General features: G+C 43.7%; 1 protein-coding gene across 3 annotated transcripts in view; it reads left to right on the plus strand.

Annotated features, from left to right (window-relative positions):
* LOC126539397 (uncharacterized) overlaps positions 1-21,611 on the plus strand; it is a 51,293-nt gene that overhangs the window by 14,285 nt on the left and 15,397 nt on the right. For 2 of the 3 annotated variants that reach the window (XM_055074851.2, XM_055074852.2), the window contains one exon: positions 19,918-20,057. In XM_055074851.2, the coding sequence (XP_054930826.1) occupies positions 19,918-20,057 (140 nt within the window). Of the gene's footprint in view, positions 1-7,393; positions 7,585-9,507; positions 9,665-17,605; positions 17,822-19,917; positions 20,058-21,611 lie in introns of those variants that run through there. The other variant, XR_008614028.2, reaches the window with a different exon arrangement.

Below are 21,611 nucleotides of genomic sequence, written 5' to 3' on the forward strand. Positions count from 1 at the left end.
AGATGCAGGGAGTTGGCCTCTGCTGCAGTGTTGGTGGTTGGAGCGCCAAGCGCTCGCTGGATTCTGCGTAGATCCAAGCTATTCTCCCTGAAGCTGAAGCAACAAGTTTGAAAAGCTGCCCCTCAATTACCTTTGCAAATAAAATAAACAATTGTTGCAGTTTTAATCTTTCCTTTTTGTTTATGCAAGAACAAACACTGTTCCCACGTATGTAAGAAATTAATACTATGAACTGCTTTTGATATGATCTGACTGTCACCACTCGTGCAGTTGCGTTGTTACCACTCTCGATATGATTATTTTATTGCAGTTGCACTACTTTACCCTAATTTACTAATGTGAAGCCATTCTGTTGTGCACTACCTCGTTTTTTTTTTAGCACAGAATTCTAACTGACGAAGTAGCACCCCTCTAAATGCTGTACATGATCAAACCCGCGATTGCAGTCAAACCTCTATAAACGCACCTCGATTGAATGGAATCCATGATGTAGGGAACAGTTTTCATTTCCCGATCTTAGTTCCATTGTCAACCTTGTATTCATTTTCTTCATTTAGTGAATCAATTTCCTGACATAGTTTCAATTTAACGAAGTTTTCGTCCATGTCTAGTGTGTACTTAGAGCCTGTACGGCTGGTAAGTCTAGCAAAAAGTTATGGAAATGTCGGCCAAGGCAGGAGTTACTTGCACATGTCTTTCTGCACGAAAAGGTTGAGCACCAAAAACGCCATCAAAGTGCACGCGTCAGAGCATAGTATGCAGGATATGCTCTCGGAGTAAAGCTAAAGGTAGCAACATTCTTTTATCTTGCTGCCTGAGGCGGTGAGCGAGGGCAGGGGAGGAAGTCCACCTCCCCATTGGTAGAGCGGTGTCACATGGTTGTGCTTGCCCCTTTTCTGTGGAAGCAAGCGTGCAAATGTTTACACACTGCTGGCCGTACCTTTTGTTTTCTTAGTTTGTTGCTTTGACTTGTGCCAGTGCCAGGACAGTTGCTCTTGATTGTGGTGTGCAGCCCAGTGATTGAGGCGAACGTGAGCATGGGTGTGCTTATGAACACGATTGCTACATCCTAAAAGAGCAAGCTGTGAGGGTGAGCGGCAAAGGAACGCATGCGCAATAAGGGCTATAGGCCAGTAGAGGTTAGTTAGTTAGTTTACTTAGGTGGCTTATGACCCTCTGAGTAAATCTGCTCAAGTCTTTCCCAGTCAAGAGCAAAGCTTTGCACATTCAACTTGAACTCAACTAACTTATCAAAGCCAATGCAAAATGGCATCAACGTACTGCGGTAAACTTCTGGCGATTAAACTGTGGTTCTGATTTTTTGGTTAGCTCAATTCATTACGCTGGTCCCAGCTGGTGCCCATACATTTATATTAGCTGAGACTTTTGTTCTTTCGATTCTGAAAGTGCCACTGCACCAGATTAATTCAAACTTGACTGGTCACCATGCATGCACCTGATCCTGGTGATGAACCTTATTGTGACCTCACTGGTCCGCAATGTCGTTATTGGCGATGTTGAACAGCAAATGCATTGTCGTCGCCTGCCAAAAATGCGTGTTCAGTCTGCCCTAGCAAAGTTTCGATAAAAAAAGAAAGCGGCTCACAATGGATTGTTACCTTTAACATCTCTATGTAATGTGCTCTTTTTCCCCTAGAAGATGGGCCTCAAAATTACCTACATGTTAAGAATTGGATATGAAACTGCAACTATGTTAGCGACATTGGCAATAAGCCTACACATGGGCCAAGCGGTATCACCATTGTGGTCACAAAATATCTACGAAACAAGTTTTCATTTAGGCTGGCAGTGACAATGTGCCACTTCCATTATGAAAGTTCACTGAAAATAGAAGATATTGACACGTATACTTGTCTTTATCGGGCGACACATTTTGCCGGCTAACAAATGTTATTGCACAGCGCAGGATGCGCCTACATGTATCCGAAGTTTCTGGAAAGTTATCGATGCTTCTATCCGCCGTCTGTTGTCGCCGAACCTTGTGTTATCTGATTTAATCGCTTGACACGAATGGTGTAGAACTTTGTAGAAGGCATGCGGGTCCCAACGACTAGTCTGGAACATTCGATGACTGCTGTATAAAAGCCGACGCGCTTGACCCGCTGATCAGATTTCCGACGATCGCCGACTGTGTTCGCCGCTTTCGTTGTGCTATAAGTGTAGCCTGTTTTGTGGGCACAGGTTCGCCCAATAAAATCTAGTTTTGCCTTTCACAGTATTGCTACTGTGTTCGTAACGTCACCACCACGTGACAATATCTAATGGGCAAATTTTGCAGCAACAGAACCCCATCAGGTTCTTGCTGTGTCAGAGTCGGGGTTCGCATGACAAACTGGAGAGCCAATTAATCTAGGCACGTGTATGCTGCCATCCTGTTCATGGTGGTTACGGACAGTGTTGCCAGATTGGGCAGTTTGTAGTCAAGTTATGCTACCTAAATTTTCATTTGGCTGCGGTGTTAGATGAGTTGGTTATGTGGCTATTTTTGGGCTACATTTTTATGTGGATCAGGCATCATTAAAAGGTGTGTTTCAAGATTCGCGATACATTCCAGCAGCCATTGGCGCAACCTTTTTCTGTTTGTTTCCACATCTGCGCTAATGGCGTGGCGCGATGCACCAGGTTCTGTGGTGCTAGGACTTCATTCCTAAGTCCACCCGTTACTATGCATGGTGGAGGAATACAAGATGTGTTACAAAGGGAAGAGCACCAAACATTCAAAGTGTGATATGAGGGACACTGTATTGTAGAGCTTCAGATAATTTTACACCTTAGCCACTGGAAAACCATGGCGAATGTTTTCCTTTTGATATTTTTTCTTCGTGTGTTTCACCTTTTGTGGTCAACCCGTTTGCTTGGGCATGTGCTTGATGCTTGCATGTAGGATATTTTTGTTACTTTCTCTGCTGTGGGCTAGTCTAGTCAAATGTGTGGTTTGGCCGTGTATGCTTTCAGTTAGCTCTTTTACTAGCAAATAAAGAAGCGTTACTAGTTGGTTTCCGTGACTCATTTTTTGCAATTTTACTCTAGTAGAAATGATGGCTACATTTTGGTTACGAGCTATCGAGGCCCGACCGCGTGATTGGATACTTTTGGGCTGTAATATCTGTCTGTTTCGGCTATGTCACTCTGCACCATCTGGTAACACTGGTTACGGAGTCATTCAATAAACGTGTAATATCAAACGCTGTGGATTGCATAGAGGTTGACAGTGGACATTAAATGTGAATAACTTACCAATCAGTCAAGCTAACGTGTGACAGTTTAATCTTATTCTTATCGTCAGAATTTTTCGACATTCTTCTTGTCAAAATTGGGTGCTTGTCAGATATTATTTAGTGCACATTGTTTTCAACTTTCAAACTATAAAAACGGGGTGTACATTGGATTCGGAGAAATGTTTGAATTTGATAGATATTTCCATGTGAAGCAATGGCTTGTTATGACTTATATTGTTTTTGTGCCTCTTTTATTTCAACCTACCGGATGATTAGATCATTTTCATTGGTCACACCAAGGTCTAAATTGAACTTGAATGTACGCGTTTCATTGTTTTTAAGTAATACTGTCCCTAAAGCACAAGTGATGAAAAAGAACCTTTCAAATTTAGCATCGCGTCGCAATATTTCACGTCTGCCTTTTCCGCAAGCTGTTCTACAGTTTCCAAGGTGTGAGGTTATGGGTTATGGTTATTGGCAACTCCAGAACTCGTTACTTGTGCTGGAAACACTATCCAAATAAAGAACGATGGCTACAATATCCAGGTTCATGGTGGCTCTTTTGCTTGATTTCACACACATTTCTCCTTCGTGGCATCTAATCAAGGTGTTTTGTCAAAGCTGAAAGGGTCCTTGCTGCCCATTACCTTGTCTTGATTGGTCTCAGAATTTCAGCTACGAAACTGCGGAAATCGTTGCACTGTGTGTGCCAATGCCTGGCCTGCCCAGCGAGCCGCATGAGATTTCTTTTTCAAAGAAAGAGCCTTTCAAGTGAGCCAGAGGTTTAAAAAAGGGAGGTGTTTGTGTGTAGGAGGTCTCCGAAAAGTTCATGCACTTGTTTGCAGCATTGCGGCGCTGTTACAGGTACCATACTTGATTGTTTTCGACTGTGACTTGCGTTGTAGGACATCGCATGCAGCATCTCACAATATATAAGCAGTAATGCCTGTCTTGCTTTCAAAAGCTAAATACGGAAGTTTGGCACTGACGCTAAAAACTGTAATGTTACCTGATCAGTGTGTCTTGGGATAAAAACAAATGAGAGTTCTGTCTGTGAGTTGGGGCCGCACCTTTCTTTATATAGTTAGCTGATACGTGTGATGCGGTTGTCTGCATCTCATGACTGGTGCTTGTTCATGCTTGCAGTATGCAGCGCTCGAGGTAAGGCTCGGGCTCACGAACACAGCGGACAGCCACCGCCTGTAGGAATAAACTGCGAGAAGTGAATAGCAGCCAATCAAACCAATTGAGTTTCATCCAACAGGTTTCCAAAATTTAGTGAAAGTTCTCTTTTCAGCACATTCGCTTGTATCAGTGTAAATGCATGACTTGGAAATGAACTGAAACAGTTGTAACGTAATTTAGGCGTGCGCACAGTGTCGGAAAGCAAACTAGTGGTGCTGTGTCGAACATTCCAAAGCTGGAAAGAGCACCGTTTGCTGTTGCTTCTAAATTTCTTGCGACCAAATAAACTGACAACTCGGTGCGTTGGGTGAGAAAGCATCTGCTTGCACTGCGCTAAACAAAAGCATGCTATGAAAACGATGTCACCGCAGGGCATAACAAGTGTCATAATCAACTTCAGACCTTCAAAGGCAGTTACCATTCCTGCAGTGGTGGATCAGCTGCACCAGTTGCTAAAAACACGTATAGGAGCGAAGCCCTCTTGTCGGTGCTTCGCAGCTAGCAAAACTGAAATTAAAACCAACAGCACTTTATCATCATCATCGTAGAAGGAAGCAGTAAAGTTTCACTGTAAAGTTTCTCACTATAAAGCGAGAAAATATATATTGACGTATTACTATATATCTCAGTATATAGTGAGAAACTCTGTGGGGCCCGTTGAAGTTTGTCTGGTTTGCAATTCGCATATTTTTCTCGGACGGCTGCGCAATGTAGTGCCGCTGTACCATCTCGCTGGCGCTTTGTTTTGGTGTTACTCGAACCTGTCCACATGGTACCACGAAGTTTGCCAAAGGAGGATGTCACATTTTAGATTAACGGTAAGCTTTTTTTGATGTTTATGGGCGGTGCCGGGGTTTTTGCAAAAAAAGCCACTGCGATCAGAATCACACGTGAGGCATAGTTAACAATAGTATTAGTGAATAAGGTTGAATTTGGTACACCGCAAGAGGTGGCATTTCGATGGGTGCCACCATGTTTGCTGATGCAAAACTTTTGCGTCAAGCTTGGGTCGCTGTGCTAGTTCACTGAAAGAGCATCGCCGACGCGAAAGTAGAAACCTATTTACGTTGCGTATGCACAGTGGCTCTGGCACAATATTCTTTTTTTTTTGGCTGCAAAGCCTTTGCAACCCTGATTGGAAAACTCTCTATGTGCATGGCATGACATGAGTACGTTGCAAGACGTCATGTTCAGTGCAGGCATTTGTAGTCTATCGGTCTTGTGAGCCTTTGCTCACAAGCCGTGACTATCGCACTGTGTTGCATCCTGGGCTAATAAACGTGCGTTCACGATCTGTCTGTGGTTCCTTCTCTGCGCCGTATTGACGAACCCGGCCGTTGTGCCCTTTCACGTCCTTCTCTGGCATCATATGATGTCCTTCCTTGGCCGTGCGTGCAGGGTAAGCCTCACGCAAACCTGTCTCCACAACATATCGACTATATCTTTTAAAATTTGCAGGGTATACGGTAAGCACACATGCGTTGGACCCTGCGCCAAAAGTGCTTGCTGCTGCGCTGAACGGTAAAATGGCTGTTCCACCACTGTTTTCCTACCGCGCCTGCAGACAAAAGTACATTATGAACAATATTCCTTCTGCTTAAAGTATTACTAACACTAATGCTGAGGTAGAAAGCTATAAACAAACAATACCAAATTAAGCTTTACACATACAGCACTATAATTTATAAAAGCGCCTGCCTAAACAAAGTGCACACTGCGATTGGAAATGGCAGCAAGATATTGAAAGCATTGTTCTGCTCGCCAGGAAGAAAGAAGTCTCGAGTGAAGTGTTTTGAATAAATCAGCATAGTATCAGTCATGATCTGCTTTTCTCGATGCAAAGTTTTTTATCCGAGTAACTCTCGATGTGCGTGTTGTCTGCTTTTTTCACAAAAAGGTAGAATTATACATTGCTGTCTTTCAACCGGGATGATGCACATACATAATGGTACATAAGTCTTTTCACATCTGTATTTTTTTTATTTTCGGGCTTATGCGCGGTGGCATGACGGCGATTTGAAAACTCCGAGGCATTCAGCGTATGCCGTGATAGGAGGCCCTCTCACACTTTAAGCTTGAACCTGGATGAGCTGTTTCTCAGCGCGGCTGCGAGGGGGTGAGCATTTAGTTGGAGTCGCCGATAGCATTGCACACTGCTGTCAAGTGTGCATGAGCCATATCATAAAACTTTGGTCTTTCTTTTCCAGATGTAAAATTGTGAGTGACAGCCAAGATTTCAATGTGCAGTAATCTGAAGTCATGAAATCTTGTCATACAGTCAAGATTTTAAATCTGATTAATTTTGTGTGACAATCTCTGTGACAAAAGATATTTCATTGCTCACTTTTCCTTATTGGGAGTATTTTGTTGAACGTTCTTCAGAATGCCATTTTTATACACTTGCGCTTTAGTACCGTTACCGTTATTGTTTTTAGCATGTCATACAGTGCGTACGAAATTAAATCTGCTTTAATATAAGCCTTGTGCTGATACACTTTTGACTGGAAAGTGCTGTGTTTTAGTTTGAAGTTCTGTCATGAAGGTGCACTTAATAAATTATTTGTAAACAGGAGACACTTGTCTTAGGCTGTGTGGAATATATGTGGACCGGAACTTTCGGCATCTCGCAGTTTGTTATGACTGGTTTCGAGTCCCAAGTTGTGGCAACGCTTGCCTGTGTATGTGACAGTAACGTCACACGGGCACTTTTGGTCCTGCTTGAGTCAGTGCACATTGGTACATATTGGGTATTGTGTACTACATGTGATCATTTCCAAGCACATTTGACACATCTCCCAAACGTTTTCAAACAATCCTTTGTAGTGTCATCAATCAGTGGCGTTGACACTTGCTTGCGTATGAACAGTCCGTTTGCATCCTTTTCAGAAAGCATGTTATTCATTTTATTGGTTTCATTTCCCGTGGATTTCATCATGAACAATGGAAGCACCGCGTTTGTGTCGACGCAGGCGCGAAATCTGTGGACGGAAACAGAGACCGCCGCACTCATCGACCACTGGCGGGATCGGCTAAGTGATTTAAACCAGAAACGCAATGCCAGAGTGTACCACGAAATTGCTGACGCACTCCGCCTGCAAGGATTTCGGCGAACAGCTGCGGAGGTTAAGAACAAGATAAGGAACCTCACTCAGCTGTACCGGTAAGCCCATCATTGTTCGCATTCACAGCTATGCCTAGCCTAGCCTCCCCAGACCCATCAACATCACTGTGGCGAATTACATTTATAAAATCAATTTTTATTGCCAATTGCTTTTACAAACCTGAAAAACTACTCTCTTGATTAGCTGGCATAATTACAGATCCTTGCTTCAGTACCTGTCTATGTGAGCAGAGTCCGTTTCTACAGCTTGTTCAGATAAAAGTGTCTTGTTTGCTTAAACAAAATAGATATAGGTTTAAAAGCACATGGCATTTCATTGCCTTCACTTTTTATTCTGGACTGCTGCATTATCTGGTGGCATTAAAAGATCTAGTGCACATTCATTTTTTTCATTGTCAAACGTATGATGCAGTGGTACCTCTCACTTAAGTGGTACCTCTCACTTAAGTACTTCAAATTTTCACAAGAACTGATGACAACAAAAGCGATTAGACATTTGACACATAGGGCCTCCTGCACTCAACTTTATGCTTCGCCAGAATATTTTAGCCTATTATTCTTTCACCTAACATTGAAAAGGAGGAAAACTAATGCCCGTGAGGTTGAATACTGGGTCTGAGAAGTCTAGGCGTTCTTGTAGCTTCAAAATGTGCTAGGCATTAACAAAACCAGGGGGGGGGGGGGTGTTCTGTAAGAGTCCACCTAGTGGACTGTCCATTTGGGCCGCTGCTGATTGGCTAGCACCGGTCGTCTCCTCCTCCCTCGTACAGCTGCATCTAATCAGCAGTGGCTGAAATGGACAGTCCTTACAGAATAGCCCCCCAGGTTGCCATTTGACTGGAGCCGTAAAAACACCCTGACCCATAGCAAACCTGCCACAGCAGAGCGTTCTGTGGTGGTGGTATTCAGTGTCACTCGGGAACCTGCCAATGTTCGTGACTGCCTTCTTTTGTCAGCAATGGAAACAGGGAAGCAAAATTGCCTTTGTACAGTGATGATTGCCACCTTGGATGCCATAACTTCTGTTAGCATATTTTTTTTGCTTTCTTGGTATGGATGCTTTCTTTAGTGTGTGTACTGCAGCATTTAGTGGAAAAAAAAAGAACCTGCTGGTTTGTACTAGTTAGCACTGCATTTATGTGTTCTCTTTCTGGATCCTTCTCTCACACTGTTTTCTTACATCATAATTGCACTTAGCTGCCCAGTTGGTTGCAATTTTAAGGCATTTATTATTATTATTATTATTATTACTAAAAGCACATAGAAAGTGCACTAGTTGCATCATTGAAGACCATTTGGGAAACATTGAGAAGGGCAGCCATCCAGATACCATGTGAACAAAGGGAGTGCACAGAAAGAGAGAGTGAAGTACCGGAAACGTCAAGCCTTGCTTCAACAATTAATACTCCTTGTCATAGCATTTTGAACATACAGGTGCTTTTCATGGCCATAGCAATATCTTAGATAGGAATTATGCTTTTTTATACTGTTTTTTTAGTTCAGAATTTCTCTTTTAGCTGAGATCAGGAGGAAGAGTTGAAGTTGGGGTAGGCCATGTAATGTATAGAATTGTTAACCGGTGGTCTGGAGTAGCAATGGGTGTGAAGGGAAGTGAAATGTAGTCGAGGGTAGGAGAGTTGTAGAACTAGAGTAGGTTTGCGTGGTGTCAAACAGACGCAGTGAAAGATCCCCAGGCAAGTCTTTTGTCCAGCGGTGTACTTCAGCTTGACTGTTGATGGTGGTGATACTGTTGGTGATCTGTCTCTTCAACTACCTCCCCCCTCCCCACTTTCACGGTTTTGGTAGTGTTGTATTGGCAGGCTTGTGCGTTGGACTAGTGCTCATGGACCACTTTAAACTTAAAGGCGCAACTTTTACTCGCTTGAAACTAGATGTGTGCCTTCTGCTGCTTCCCTACAGCAATGTGATGTGCGTTACACGCATGCACCTTTCTCTTTGCAGGCATTACTTGAGGACACTCCAGACAACTCCTTCCATTGTGGTTGACTGGCCATATTTCAAGCGGATCCAATTGCTTCTGGGTTCCTCCCTGTAAATGATCAAACTGTTCAGCAAACTTCAGCCTTGGAAGTGCCGTTGAGGAAGTACCAAGATTACAGTTAAGTATTCGAAAAGCACCTTCAGCTCTCGTGTTAAGCTGCAGCAATGTCAGAGTCTTACAGCACCTCCTGTGTACAGCCTTTGTCAAAAGTATGCGGGCTAATTTGCGTGCCACCACCATGCTGACTACAGGCTGTTTAAAGGGGTGGCTGTGCTAAATGTTGCAGTGCCCCTAAAATATAAGAACTTTCGTACTCATTATCCAGAGGTTTGGTATTTCAGGAGTGCCAACGGGAACCACACCTCACAGCTGAATAGAGTTGCCACCTGCCCTGTTTTCCACTGGCTCAGCCAGTTTTATTTCTCTCACGGTGCCAGCTGCTAGTTCTACCCCAACCATGGCATGTCATTTGCAGATTTTTCAGTTTTTCTAAATTGGCATGTGCTTAGCAAGCACTCTGTTGGGTGTTCATGCATAGACTATGAAACAACTGAATTGTAGCAAACATATTCGTTCCCAATTCCCTAGTGAAACTGGTGTGCTTGAAAAAATTGCAACAGTGAGTGGAGCGTCTGAGCTTTCTGCTGTAAGTTGAAGTGCTTCTCTCTGATATGTGTTGTCGGCAGCGATCGTGTCAGCTGGCATGACTAGTTTGGGCCACGGGGACGAAATGGACGCACATTGTTCATTATTTTGCTCCCATAGATTTCTGGCTACAGAAATCATGCTCGGTGGATTCTTGGCCTTACTCACTGGCCGTTCAAGAAATCTTATCATATATCAAATTCGGTACAATGCCTTTCAATCGGTCTCAGTTACGCAACGTTTGTAGTCGAGATATTGGCACTTTATTTTGCTTGTATGCAGTACTTATTGCAAAAGACAAGCCACCTCCTCGTACTCCCTTCGCCTGTGTTGCATTGTTTTTTTACCTGGGCAAAGGTGGCAACCCTACAGTTGATGACAGTTATAGTACCTAAATGCACAGTGTAACCCGTATACTTTTCACAAAGGCTTTACCTGTTCAAACAAAACAAAACATTGACGGAACGACGGAGACAAAGTGATCAACACTGGAAAAACAAGGGATGTTGCTGAAGCCAACGTTCCAACAAGGGGACGTCCTTATCAAGGCCCCGATGAAGACGAGCCGTTTCATCAAAACGTTGGCATCAGCACAGGACATCCCTTGTTTGAGCACTGTTGACTTCTGCATATGTTGTACTCCTGCCATAGCATCAAGACGGCAAGTTGGGCCAGTTGGTTAGGATTCATAGTAAGATTCGTTACAGTGCAACACAAGACACGGACAAAAGGAAGGTATAAAACAGCAACGCGGCGCTGACTCACAACTGGTATTTTATTGAAGATATGTCTAACATATATGTGGGTGCCAGTTCATAATCATGACATGCATGAGACACAGAGATACGTCGAGGCAACTGTGACTAACTGACGCGTAATCAAAATTGGCGTAGGTAACGTAGTTCCTTGTCAGGAAGAGCGATAGGCTGTTCGCTGATACATGCCTTGTCCCTAATCTTTATATCTTAAGCCACAGCGATTTCCCTTTTCAATTGGCTCGCGTGTTTATAAATGTCATTAGTCTTTTTAAAATAGGGGCAACAATCGCACGACTTGTAATGCTCCGCGAGATGAAGTGGCACAACTCCTTGAAGAGATAGCTCATGCTCCCCAAGTCGAAGATTCACACAGCGCTTTGTTTGTCCCACGTACTCTCTACCACAAAATAATTGAATGGCATATACAACCGGCTTAGCACAAGTGATGTACCTGTTCACATGTTTGACAGTGCACTTTTCCTTTACTTTCTTATCCTTCAGCAAATTATCAACTAACGGGCCTATGCGACCTATCTTATGTTTCGCATAAAAATGAACATTATTGTCATACCTTGAACCAATGTTCTTAAGCCCATGCGCCAACTTGTGTACTACTACTGCGTTTTTCCTTTTTTTTTCTAATTTAGTTTTGCTACCTTGGTCATTTGTGCTCTTCACGCCACGAACCATACTTTCACTCAGATGAAATGATCACTTCGGGGTAACCACGCCAGTGACGTTCACCCCGAGGGTGTTGATGAAATTTTGACGCTATTCAGCCAGCACGGCATGGGCCTTGATTTTACTTTCGAAGTCCCTAAAGATCGTTACCTATGTTACCTACGTCAATTTTAATTACGTGTCAGTTGGTCACAGTTGCCTCGATGTATCTCTGTGTCTCATGCATGTCATGGTTATGAACTGGCACCTATATATATGTTGCACATATCTTCATTAAAGTATCATATGAGAGTCAGCACCTTGTCATCGTTTTATACCTTCCTTTAGTTCGTGTCTTGTGTTGCGCTGTAACGAACCTTACTATGAATCCTGAAATAGCTGTGTGACAATACCAGTATGCCCTCCAAATGCTTGATTGTAGAAGGCATTGTTATGTTTATTGTGAACTTCTGTTCATAATAATGTCAGGCACCCTGGGTGGCATGCCTTGCATTACGCCAGAAATAATAGGCACTACAAACAGGAGCTGTCGATCCCTTTAACCCTTTCAAGTACGGTGCGTACAATTGTGCATGCCATATAGGGCATCGAAAACAGAAGCGCTGATGAAAATAATAATACTTAAAATGTGCCACATACTACATTTTGAAACACTTCTGGTTTAACCTGTGCCGCAAGTTTCAATAATATACTACTACTGTCGAACCTGAATACGTATGATGAACACAGATATAAGAAATTTGTTTATTTTACTTGGAATTTATTTATTTTATTTATCAAGTACTACCAGCCAATATTTCAGGCCTTGGGCAGGAGCGGGTATTGAAACGACATTCTGCAGTAATAATTATTAATTAGTAATTATTATGCAGAAATTATCTACCTAACCAAGAACATATGTGCACGATGGTCAAAGCACCCTCTGAAGAATGCATGTGTTGGATATAGGAATGAATGAAGTGAATGTTTATTGCCAATATCAGCGTGTAATAAATAGGTATGCCCATATAATCAATACGAGATGTACCGAAAGTATTTTCATGTCGTACGCAATGTTGCTATACAGTCGAGCTCCGCTAATTCGACGCTGACGGGACTGACAAAATTGATGCAATTATCCAGCGGGTCGAATTAAACAAGACGTAAAAATGTCAAAACCTACCACTTCGCAATAGTTGCTAGAAGCTAGCGCGCCTCGAATCGAACACATGCCCACTTTCTACATGTCAAAACACGAATTCATGGATAACTTGAACTGCTCTGTAGGTCTCGCCAAATTCCTATATATTTGAATAGAAAAAAAAATTCCCATGAATTCAAACTCCAAACCCATGCATTGGTTACTTCGAGCAAAATGTCACTCCCATGCACCACTTTCCATACAAATCCGAGCTAAAGGAAGGTTTGATGCGTCGCTAGTTGCCGTAAAAATGACAAGGAAAGCCGTGGGCGAAGCCGAGACCAAACAGGAGCAAGCAGAGCAGTGCACGCCCTCCGCGCTGATCTGCCTTCTCCCCCTCCCTCCCCCCTCCCTCCTGCACGCAGTTGATCACACTATCATGCGCCTACTGCATGCACTCGATCACGTGGTCCAACATTGGGCACGCAGGAGCACAGCGCACGTCAAGCCACCATCCTTCTCAGCTCACCCTCGCATGCTTTCCCTCGTGCCCACTTCAAACGGCGCGCAAGGCAAGATCGTATCACACTTGAACTTGATTCGGAACCTAGGCTTCTTCCGGCTCGTGTCGCATGCTAATGGAGGAGAGATAAGGACTTTCTCACTGTGAGCCCAGCGGTTGTTTTGATTTTGTATGGTGTATCACACAATTGATTGGGTGCTATGTTTAAAGGGGCTTTCCTTAGTTCAAACTCCATTTCATTTAAATAAATTTCCGGTCCTTTGGAGAGTCTACTGTATGTATTTAGGTTTGGCTGTACTATGTGTAAAGCGTGTTACTAAAGAAGTTGAAAGGCAGGCGGCTGGGTGTTGGCACTTGTCAGCATGTCATCGCGTAGTGGATTCATTTCTTTCATCGTTGTTCGCGACATATTGCATCAGGCATATTTCTGAAGTGAGCGAATAGGTGCTTTCCCAATTATGCTAGACTTGGCGTAGTTGGTGATATAATTTTTGACATTCTTGTACAGACTTCTCAGCATGGAGTTTACATTCTTCAAACTTGACAGAGCTCGCTGTAGGATTGAAAATTCTTCGTGTGTATTGCAGTTGTACACATTTCGTGGTTTGGAAGATTCAAGGAATGTGGGGGGGCTAAATTTTCAGTGCACAAAAATTATTGGTGCCTCAAGCAGGAGAGTCTGCCTGTGACTGTTGTGCGTATTCACATGCCAGTGACAAGTACCGTCTGCTAATTGAATTTGCAGAATGGTTGGTCAGACATTTTTGTTAGGTTAGGACCTTTTGTTGCGCACGGCCTTGTGGTGCCATCTGTCAAAACACATGCCAGCAAGCAGCCCCGAACGAGTTCAAAAGCAAGACAGACTCATTTCAGAAGCAGTTGTATAGGCATTGGTCATTGAAGAAAGTGGTAAACTGGTGACGCGGTGGCGCAACTATCGTCAAATTTGTTTGTCTGCCTTAGTGGTGCCTTCTTGGAAATGCATGCTTGCTTTTATAACCATGCGACTACATTTGATGAATGGGAGCGCAAGCGGCGAAAAGAAAACAGAGTAGCAACTTTGGCTCCTTAAAGGGAGCCATATACCGTATTTTCGAGGCTATAAGTTGCACCACCGTCAAAATGGCAGTTTCTCAGAAAAAAAAAAAATCGCACCGGTGTATAAGGTGCACCTGCTCATTCAGTATGCGATTTAAAAACTCGTTGAGGATCAGGTCATGAGAAAGTGGGACGAAAATACATGCTTACAGTGGATGCAGCCTCTGCACGCATCCCACAGTACGCAGTGCTGACAGGCGGGCAAGCACCGTCCAATGTCTAGACAATAGTTTTAAGAAGTATCTTATTCTGACAGCAAAAACAATGCTAATGATGCGTAGCTTACATGACGGCGTTTAGTCAAAGCCATTGAGGTTGTCCTCCTCCCAGTTGCTTACAAACAATGCAGCTACTTCAGGTTGGAGTGCTGCTTTGACATCACTGTCGTCTTCTGACTAGCTGGTGGAGCACACTGGAGGCTTTGCGCCAGTGCCAGATTACTGTAAAGACCCGTGTATAATACAAACCCGCATATAGTACACGAGGGGAAATTTTTGGGATGTGAAATGGAAAAAAAAAGTTTTATTCGCGTATAATACGAGTTAGCAAAACTCGAGGAAAACATTTATTTAAATTGCACTCTGCACTTCAGTAGCTGTCTTCCTCAGCTGCGCTCTCTTCGGATAGTTCCTTGTTGGACATATCTTCCCAGAGGAGGTACTCATCCTCTGTGCCATCGAGCACGTTCGAGATACCGCACTTCTTGAATGAACGATGCACAAGGTCCTCTGGTATGCTGGCCCATCCTTCCACAATCCACTTGCATAGCGTGGCTGGCAAAGCCAGCTTCAGCCGCTCGGTCGGCGACACTGCAGGCTCAGCTAAGCGCATCCAATCTGCGTAACATCGCATGACCGCGTCCTGGAACGGCTTGTTCACGCAAACATCTAAAGGCTGCAGTAGAGACATCATCCCACCCGAGATAACGACGAGTTCAGTGCCGGATTCGTGCAACAGCCTCTTCACTGAGTCGGCCAAATGTCAGCGAAGTGTGTCCAGCACGAGGATGGATGGGAACGACAACAGTGCGCCGGCCCGCCTACACCAGACGGACTTTATCCAGTCGAGCACAAGATTCTCGTTCATCCAGCCTTTCTCATGGCATCTCATGACCACATTTTTTGGCAGCTCTTCACCTTTAGGCAGTGTCTTGCGCTTGAAGACGACATAGGGCGGGAGCTTGCATCCATCTGCCATGCACGACAACACGATGGTAACTCACGTTTTCTCGTTGCCAGTGGACCAGACATAAATTTGTTTAGAACCCTTTTCGTACACAGTGAGAGGCGATGGCATGTTCAGATAAACCGGCATTTGGTCAGCATTGCCGATTTGCCCTAAGCTGGAAGTTCTTGGACTTGCGCAGCAAAATAACGTAGCGCTGGAAAGCCACAAGCAGGTCGTCTAACAATTCGGGCAGCTTTTGCGAAATCGAAGTTCGGTGGCGTAAGGAAAATCCAGCACGGCACACGTAGTGATAAATCCAGTGCTTGCTCGCTTGTCGGCGGAGTTCGGTAGCCCTTTTTCTCTTGCAAGCTCCTTAGCTCCTTTTGCCTGCATAAGCTTCATGCTCACAGCTAGGTGCGCGGCTCGCTGATGGTGTACGAACTCCATCAGGGCAAGTTCAATTTCCGGGAATGTCCCACTCTTCCGGCTGCAAAAGCTTGTTCGCGTTCCTCTACACGTGAAAAGGGCTTCTTTCTGTTGACGCCACCCGTGAATGCTTGCTTCGTTGATGCCAAACTGCCTCCCGGCCGCACTTACGCCGAATCCTGTTCAGCTAAAACAACCTTTCTCTTGAAAAGCATCCGAGTACTGTTTCATGGTCCGGACATCTTGGTCCTTCAATGCGGAATAAAAAAAAATGCACTTTGCGAAGCGTGGTTTGCACGTGTGCTGCCGAGATGCGCACTCAACAATAAAGAAATGATGCTGTAGTCACGCAGCAAGAACGAAACCAAGTCGTAGCCACACAGCAATAACGAAACCAAAACTTCTAGCTCAAATTTCTGACTGAAATTTTTGTTCGGATCCACATATATTATGAGGCAAAAAATTTGGGACGCTAACAATAGGAAAAAAAAAAACTCGTATTATACGTGAGTTTTTGCGATATTTTCTCGCTGACTTTGAATTCCCTCTCTGCTTTTCTTTTTGCATGCTCCACTGCAAATTCAACTGCACTGAGCGCAGCTTGAATTTTGCATCGTAACTTTGCCTACTTTGCTTCACATGCGGCGTCGTGGTTAGCGAGGCTGCGACGACACACGGGCAGTGTGCAGAAAATAATGGCAACGAGTGCAATGGAGTATAGTTGCTGTGCATAGCAGTACAATACACAGTACACATGGTGGAGCATCATTTGATGCCCACTCGACACAGAGGGCGTGGCCATAGCATTCAATCCGATTTTGACTGTATATAAGCCACACCTTTCTATAAGATGCACAGACAAAAAAATTCAGAAAAAAAAAAGCGACTTATACAAACTGTAGTCTGCAACGCCTTCCATTGGAAAGCAGCGCAAATAAGACAAACATTCTGCTCACGAGGCCCTCCATTAGGTGATGCGGACACAAGCCTTAGACTCCCAAACATTAGTAATTTCATGGTGCTATTAATTTTGCTAATTTCAGATATTTGCTGATGCAGGAGGGTTATATTTCACACTGCTAGTATACATATTAGTATCTGTTATGCAAAAGCAGCCATGGCATAGCAGTTGAAACATTCGGCTTGAAACTGCACAAACATTAGTTAAATCACAGCAATACTTTATGGTATTTATTTTTCTTACATTGCCTTGTGATGCCAGCACCAAAGTCTAGCAAATGAATGTACACAATCAGCCCACTTCTTATTTCATAATTGCTGTTTGCAGTAGTATAACATTATCTGCAACAAAGCAACCAAATATGTTTGTTTCTCATTGCTTGCAGAGTATAAGTGATGTGACAAGCATTGAACACACATAACTTTGACATGGTAAAAGGCAAAAGTGCTTTTTTTTGTGGTTGTAGCCATCGCATAGTTTTTGATTTTATGTGCATGCTTTTGATTTATACTGCACTCAAGGGAGCCTCTGAATAACTTTGACACGTTGGGGGTCCATGGTGGCTTAAGGTTTGAGAACCACTAATGCAAAAGATATTTAGGAACAAGAATTGTTTTCTTTTTAGTATCGTTCACTTATTAAGCTCAATATGCTTCCTTATTTTTCTTCATTTATCCAGGTCACATGGAAATTACAGCGCATTCTTAGTACCCAAGCAATGTTGCAACCGTCTCGGGAAGTGGACACCTCTGGAACGAAAAATCGCCAACCTTTTCACCTCAATGAAAGCAGATAGCTTCACAAGTTGCTGAAGAACCACCATGTCCTTGCTTCTAGATAGAAAAAAGTAGTATGGATCAATATCTTCTCAATAAATATGTGCCACTGAATTAAAGTGCTGTCGTTGTCATTACACAGAAATGGACACTTATACCACATGGCCTCACGTAACAGCTGCATCTCCATTTCTGAAAAAAAATAATTTTAATGAAATTTCGTTAGCTTGCTTGTATCTAAGCCATACCCGTAATTTAGCTCTAGAAATATCTGTGATGGCTTCATTTCATCAATTGAACATGTTTAAAATATTGTCCCGGCCACTGGCTAGCCCAACATTTCTTCTAGCTTCAGCACATGGTATACACTAGAGTGGCAGTTGCCTTGTTCACCGTGGGTTCAAGATCGCCACAAGTACTGCTTCTGCAATTCTTTTTAATACCAGAACGATGGGCAACGCCCACTGTGATGACCGAGCAAGACTAAACATACCCTTTCACTGCAGTCGCCGAAGTTCCGCCTCTGCTAAATCTTGCCGGGGAAGAAGTACAGTGCGGTGACTGCAAAACATTGACCTCGCACTTTTCACTGCAGTCATGTTAGCCTGCAGTGCACCAAATTTTTCCAAGACTGTCAATAAACTTTGAGTCACAATGACAGACAAGGTCGCACCATCGGTGACCCGGTGGACCTTGACAATTTCTTTCCAGGGCACGTCGAAAGCTGTTCTGCAATTTCCATCCAGAAGAGCCGTTGCCCTGCCAGGCATTGCAAACAGTGATCTCGCTGTTCTTCCTCCATACTCTGTGTTCACCATTGCTTCGCCAGAGACCAACAAGAGCTGGGTAAAATGTTCCCGTAACTTGACAACTGATGGCTCTTTGCTGATGTTGGAAGCCATCTCCTAAACTTGCTTTCATCCATGACCACAACTTTAGCACTGGTTTTCAGTTCGGTTCTGACTGTCTTCCTTTGTACCCTAATTGCTCCCAAAATTGGCAGTATCTTTTGCTTGGGCTTTTCACATGTTGTGACTCTTCATCAGTGTCGGGTCTGCGATCTCCAAACTCGCAGGTTCTTGACGTTGCCTGTGTCTGAGTTGTCATCAGGTGTTTCCTTCCTGTTGCCTTTGAAGTTGTCGACTGTGACGTGCACACAGACTTTTGCAGGTAGCCTCTCCATGCTCTCTGTCACAGGACTTATTGCCGCATCATCGACCCAACCTGTAATCTGGTCAGTGTGGAATGCAGCAGCCTTCGCCCCCCCCCCCCCCCCCGACTTTATTTTCTTTTCAGTGTCTAGCGTCAGATGTGGTTCTTACGGCGTACATGGCATCGTAGTAGATTCCAGGCATAAAGCAAGACAATCGCTCAAGTTGTCATCAAGCCCTGCACTGGAATTGCATTTGTCGATGGTCTGACGAGGGATGGCCATGCTTTCATGTTGCCCCTGTTTTTCTGCAGCCAGCTGTAGAAATAATAACGCTGCATGATAATAAATTGCTTTCAAGAGTACACGACACTACTCTTGAAATAGGTTTCAAGAGTACTATTTAGACAGCACTTTCAAGGTTCTGGCTATTGACACCTTTGACGGTCTTTCTGATGTCAGTAGCTTGAGCAGAAATGTGTACATCACTGGACCGCAGCTGCTCAGAAGCACTGCTTTTCGACTGTCTTGTTCAATGTCATTTGCAATAAACAAACACTCCACATACTCGCCTCATCCTTGGATGCCTTCCTCGGTGAATGGTTCCACTTCTGGCAAGCTGTCTGTGGCTGTCCACTGTTGATAGTGAGTGCACATTGTGATGACTGATCATAGGCCTTGTCGCTAGTTGGTACTAAGGTGGCAACGCCTAGCAACATGTTGAAATTTATTCATCGCACATGTAACCCATGCTGGGTGCTTCTGTCAACGTGAGCCGTCGCCACCAGCTCTGCACAGACTATCAAAGCGCATTCCCTATTACTATTGACCTTCTAGCATTCTTTAACTTGCACCTGAGTGTATAAGCGGGTAATGAAAGATCACAACACTTCTCGCGGTAAGAGGGCGGACAACACAGATGAGCACTGATTAGCTATTGTAATTATGTAGTTAGTGTCAGCTACTAAATAACAGTCAGACACTCGTATGTGTTGTCTGCTTTCAGCCATGCTAAATAAAAAGGTGTGTATTTTGAATACTTGTGCTTTTCAATCCTCATGCCAGGACGAGAAGTGGTTGGACGGGCATCGCTTACCGCGGTTTTCGTCTGAAGTGCAGCCACTGCTGCTTGGATATCCCCTGACCAGGGAGGAGCACCACAAGCTGGCAAAGCAGTTTCGCCGCGAGATCATCGACTTCCTGAAGTAAGCCTTGTGTGCTTTTGCAAGCATCTCATTCATTTATTTTGTTCATAATTCCAACCTCAAGAGCAATCAAGGCTGCGGAATTCTGAGTGAAAGTTGGAAAGAGCAAATTTGCTGGTTTGAGATGCATTTCTTCTTTTTTTTTGGTAAAAAAGCCGGCGCTTTTTACTTCTTTTGATACTTCTTTTGGAGCCATCCTTGTTTAGTGTAATTTTATGTTGCGCCACATTCAGTGATTCTGTTTCGCTTTTCTTTTTTTCTAGTTAATTGGGAAATACCGTTTTAAAGTTGAGTTGAAGACTGAAAATGCAGCTGAAAAGTAATGCTGGGCCTTAAAGAAAGTATGCAATTTAGCCAGGAGAGTCTCTTCAAAAAACATCACCCTCATTCAGTGCCTTTTCACATGATTCCCCCGTAGCACGAAAAAATTGCTATAAATCACACACACTGACATTAAGAGACAGTGTGCTCCAGCACAGCTGATTGTCTCTGGCATATTTTCTTACTCAGCACTACTAAACTGTTTCCTTACACCTTTGACATTCTTAGCAAGCATATTAAACAACTATACTCGCACAGTGAGCCATATGTCTCGTTGTTACTGCAAGCAGTGTTTATTTTAGGTGGCGGCATGACTGCAAGTCACTTTAATTATGCCCTAGTTTCGTTCACGCCTGAACTGCACCGTGCTCAGCGTTTGATTAACTGCTACATGCCTACTCTCCCACATTCCAGGAATATTATAAAATGTGGCAAAATGGGTACTAGCATTTACGGCAGCTGTTACGTTGCAAACTACAACCTTCGTCATATCCTAGCAAAGAGACTCGACCCGGGCCACATTGCTCACGGTCACTGTAATTCTGGGTCATATGACTTGACCAGCATTAAATGTAGCCTCACCTTTGTGGAGAGACCTCTGTGTTTCTTTATTAATGCTAAAGATTGTGCTGAGTGACAACAAAGGCCCACGAGTTGCCTGCTTTTTCAACATGTGCACATTTGTTTGACCGCACCATCTACTCTGTTGCCCGTGTTGAACTTCTGTCACATCACCTGTAGGTGTTGGAAAGTGTGAGTCGAGCTGCTGCACTACTTGCATATGCTGCTGTGTGAACCATACCAGCATGGTGGCTTTCAGCACTATAGTGCAGCTCACTTCTACCCACGTACGATGAAGCCTTCCTATAAGTTTGTTATGCACGGGTTTAGATATATTGAATCACGCTGGATATGTTGAACTACATTTGGTGCTTGAACTAGTTCACTATAGTTGGGCTTGCCTGTCATCATGGTTGCCTGTACTGTAAGCAGCGTTGTTATTCTAGCATTCTCTTTTTTTTTTTTTGCTGTATTTAGCGACCTTTCAGTCTGCTTAGTGGCAAATTTTTTCTGTTTAGGGACCGGCGACATTTTTTGTGATGTGGCAGAACAATTTTCAATTAGCGACTTCGAAGTTAAGTAAGGTGCTTCAAAAATTACTTTCTAGAAAGTGCCCCATTATTCAAACGCTAGAAAAAGGCTCGCAACATTGTCTTTACCGTGTGTGGACTC

The sequence above is a fragment of the Dermacentor andersoni genome, chromosome 3 (assembly GCF_023375885.2).
Source record: "Dermacentor andersoni chromosome 3, qqDerAnde1_hic_scaffold, whole genome shotgun sequence".
Lineage (NCBI taxonomy): Eukaryota > Metazoa > Arthropoda > Arachnida > Ixodida > Ixodidae > Dermacentor > Dermacentor andersoni.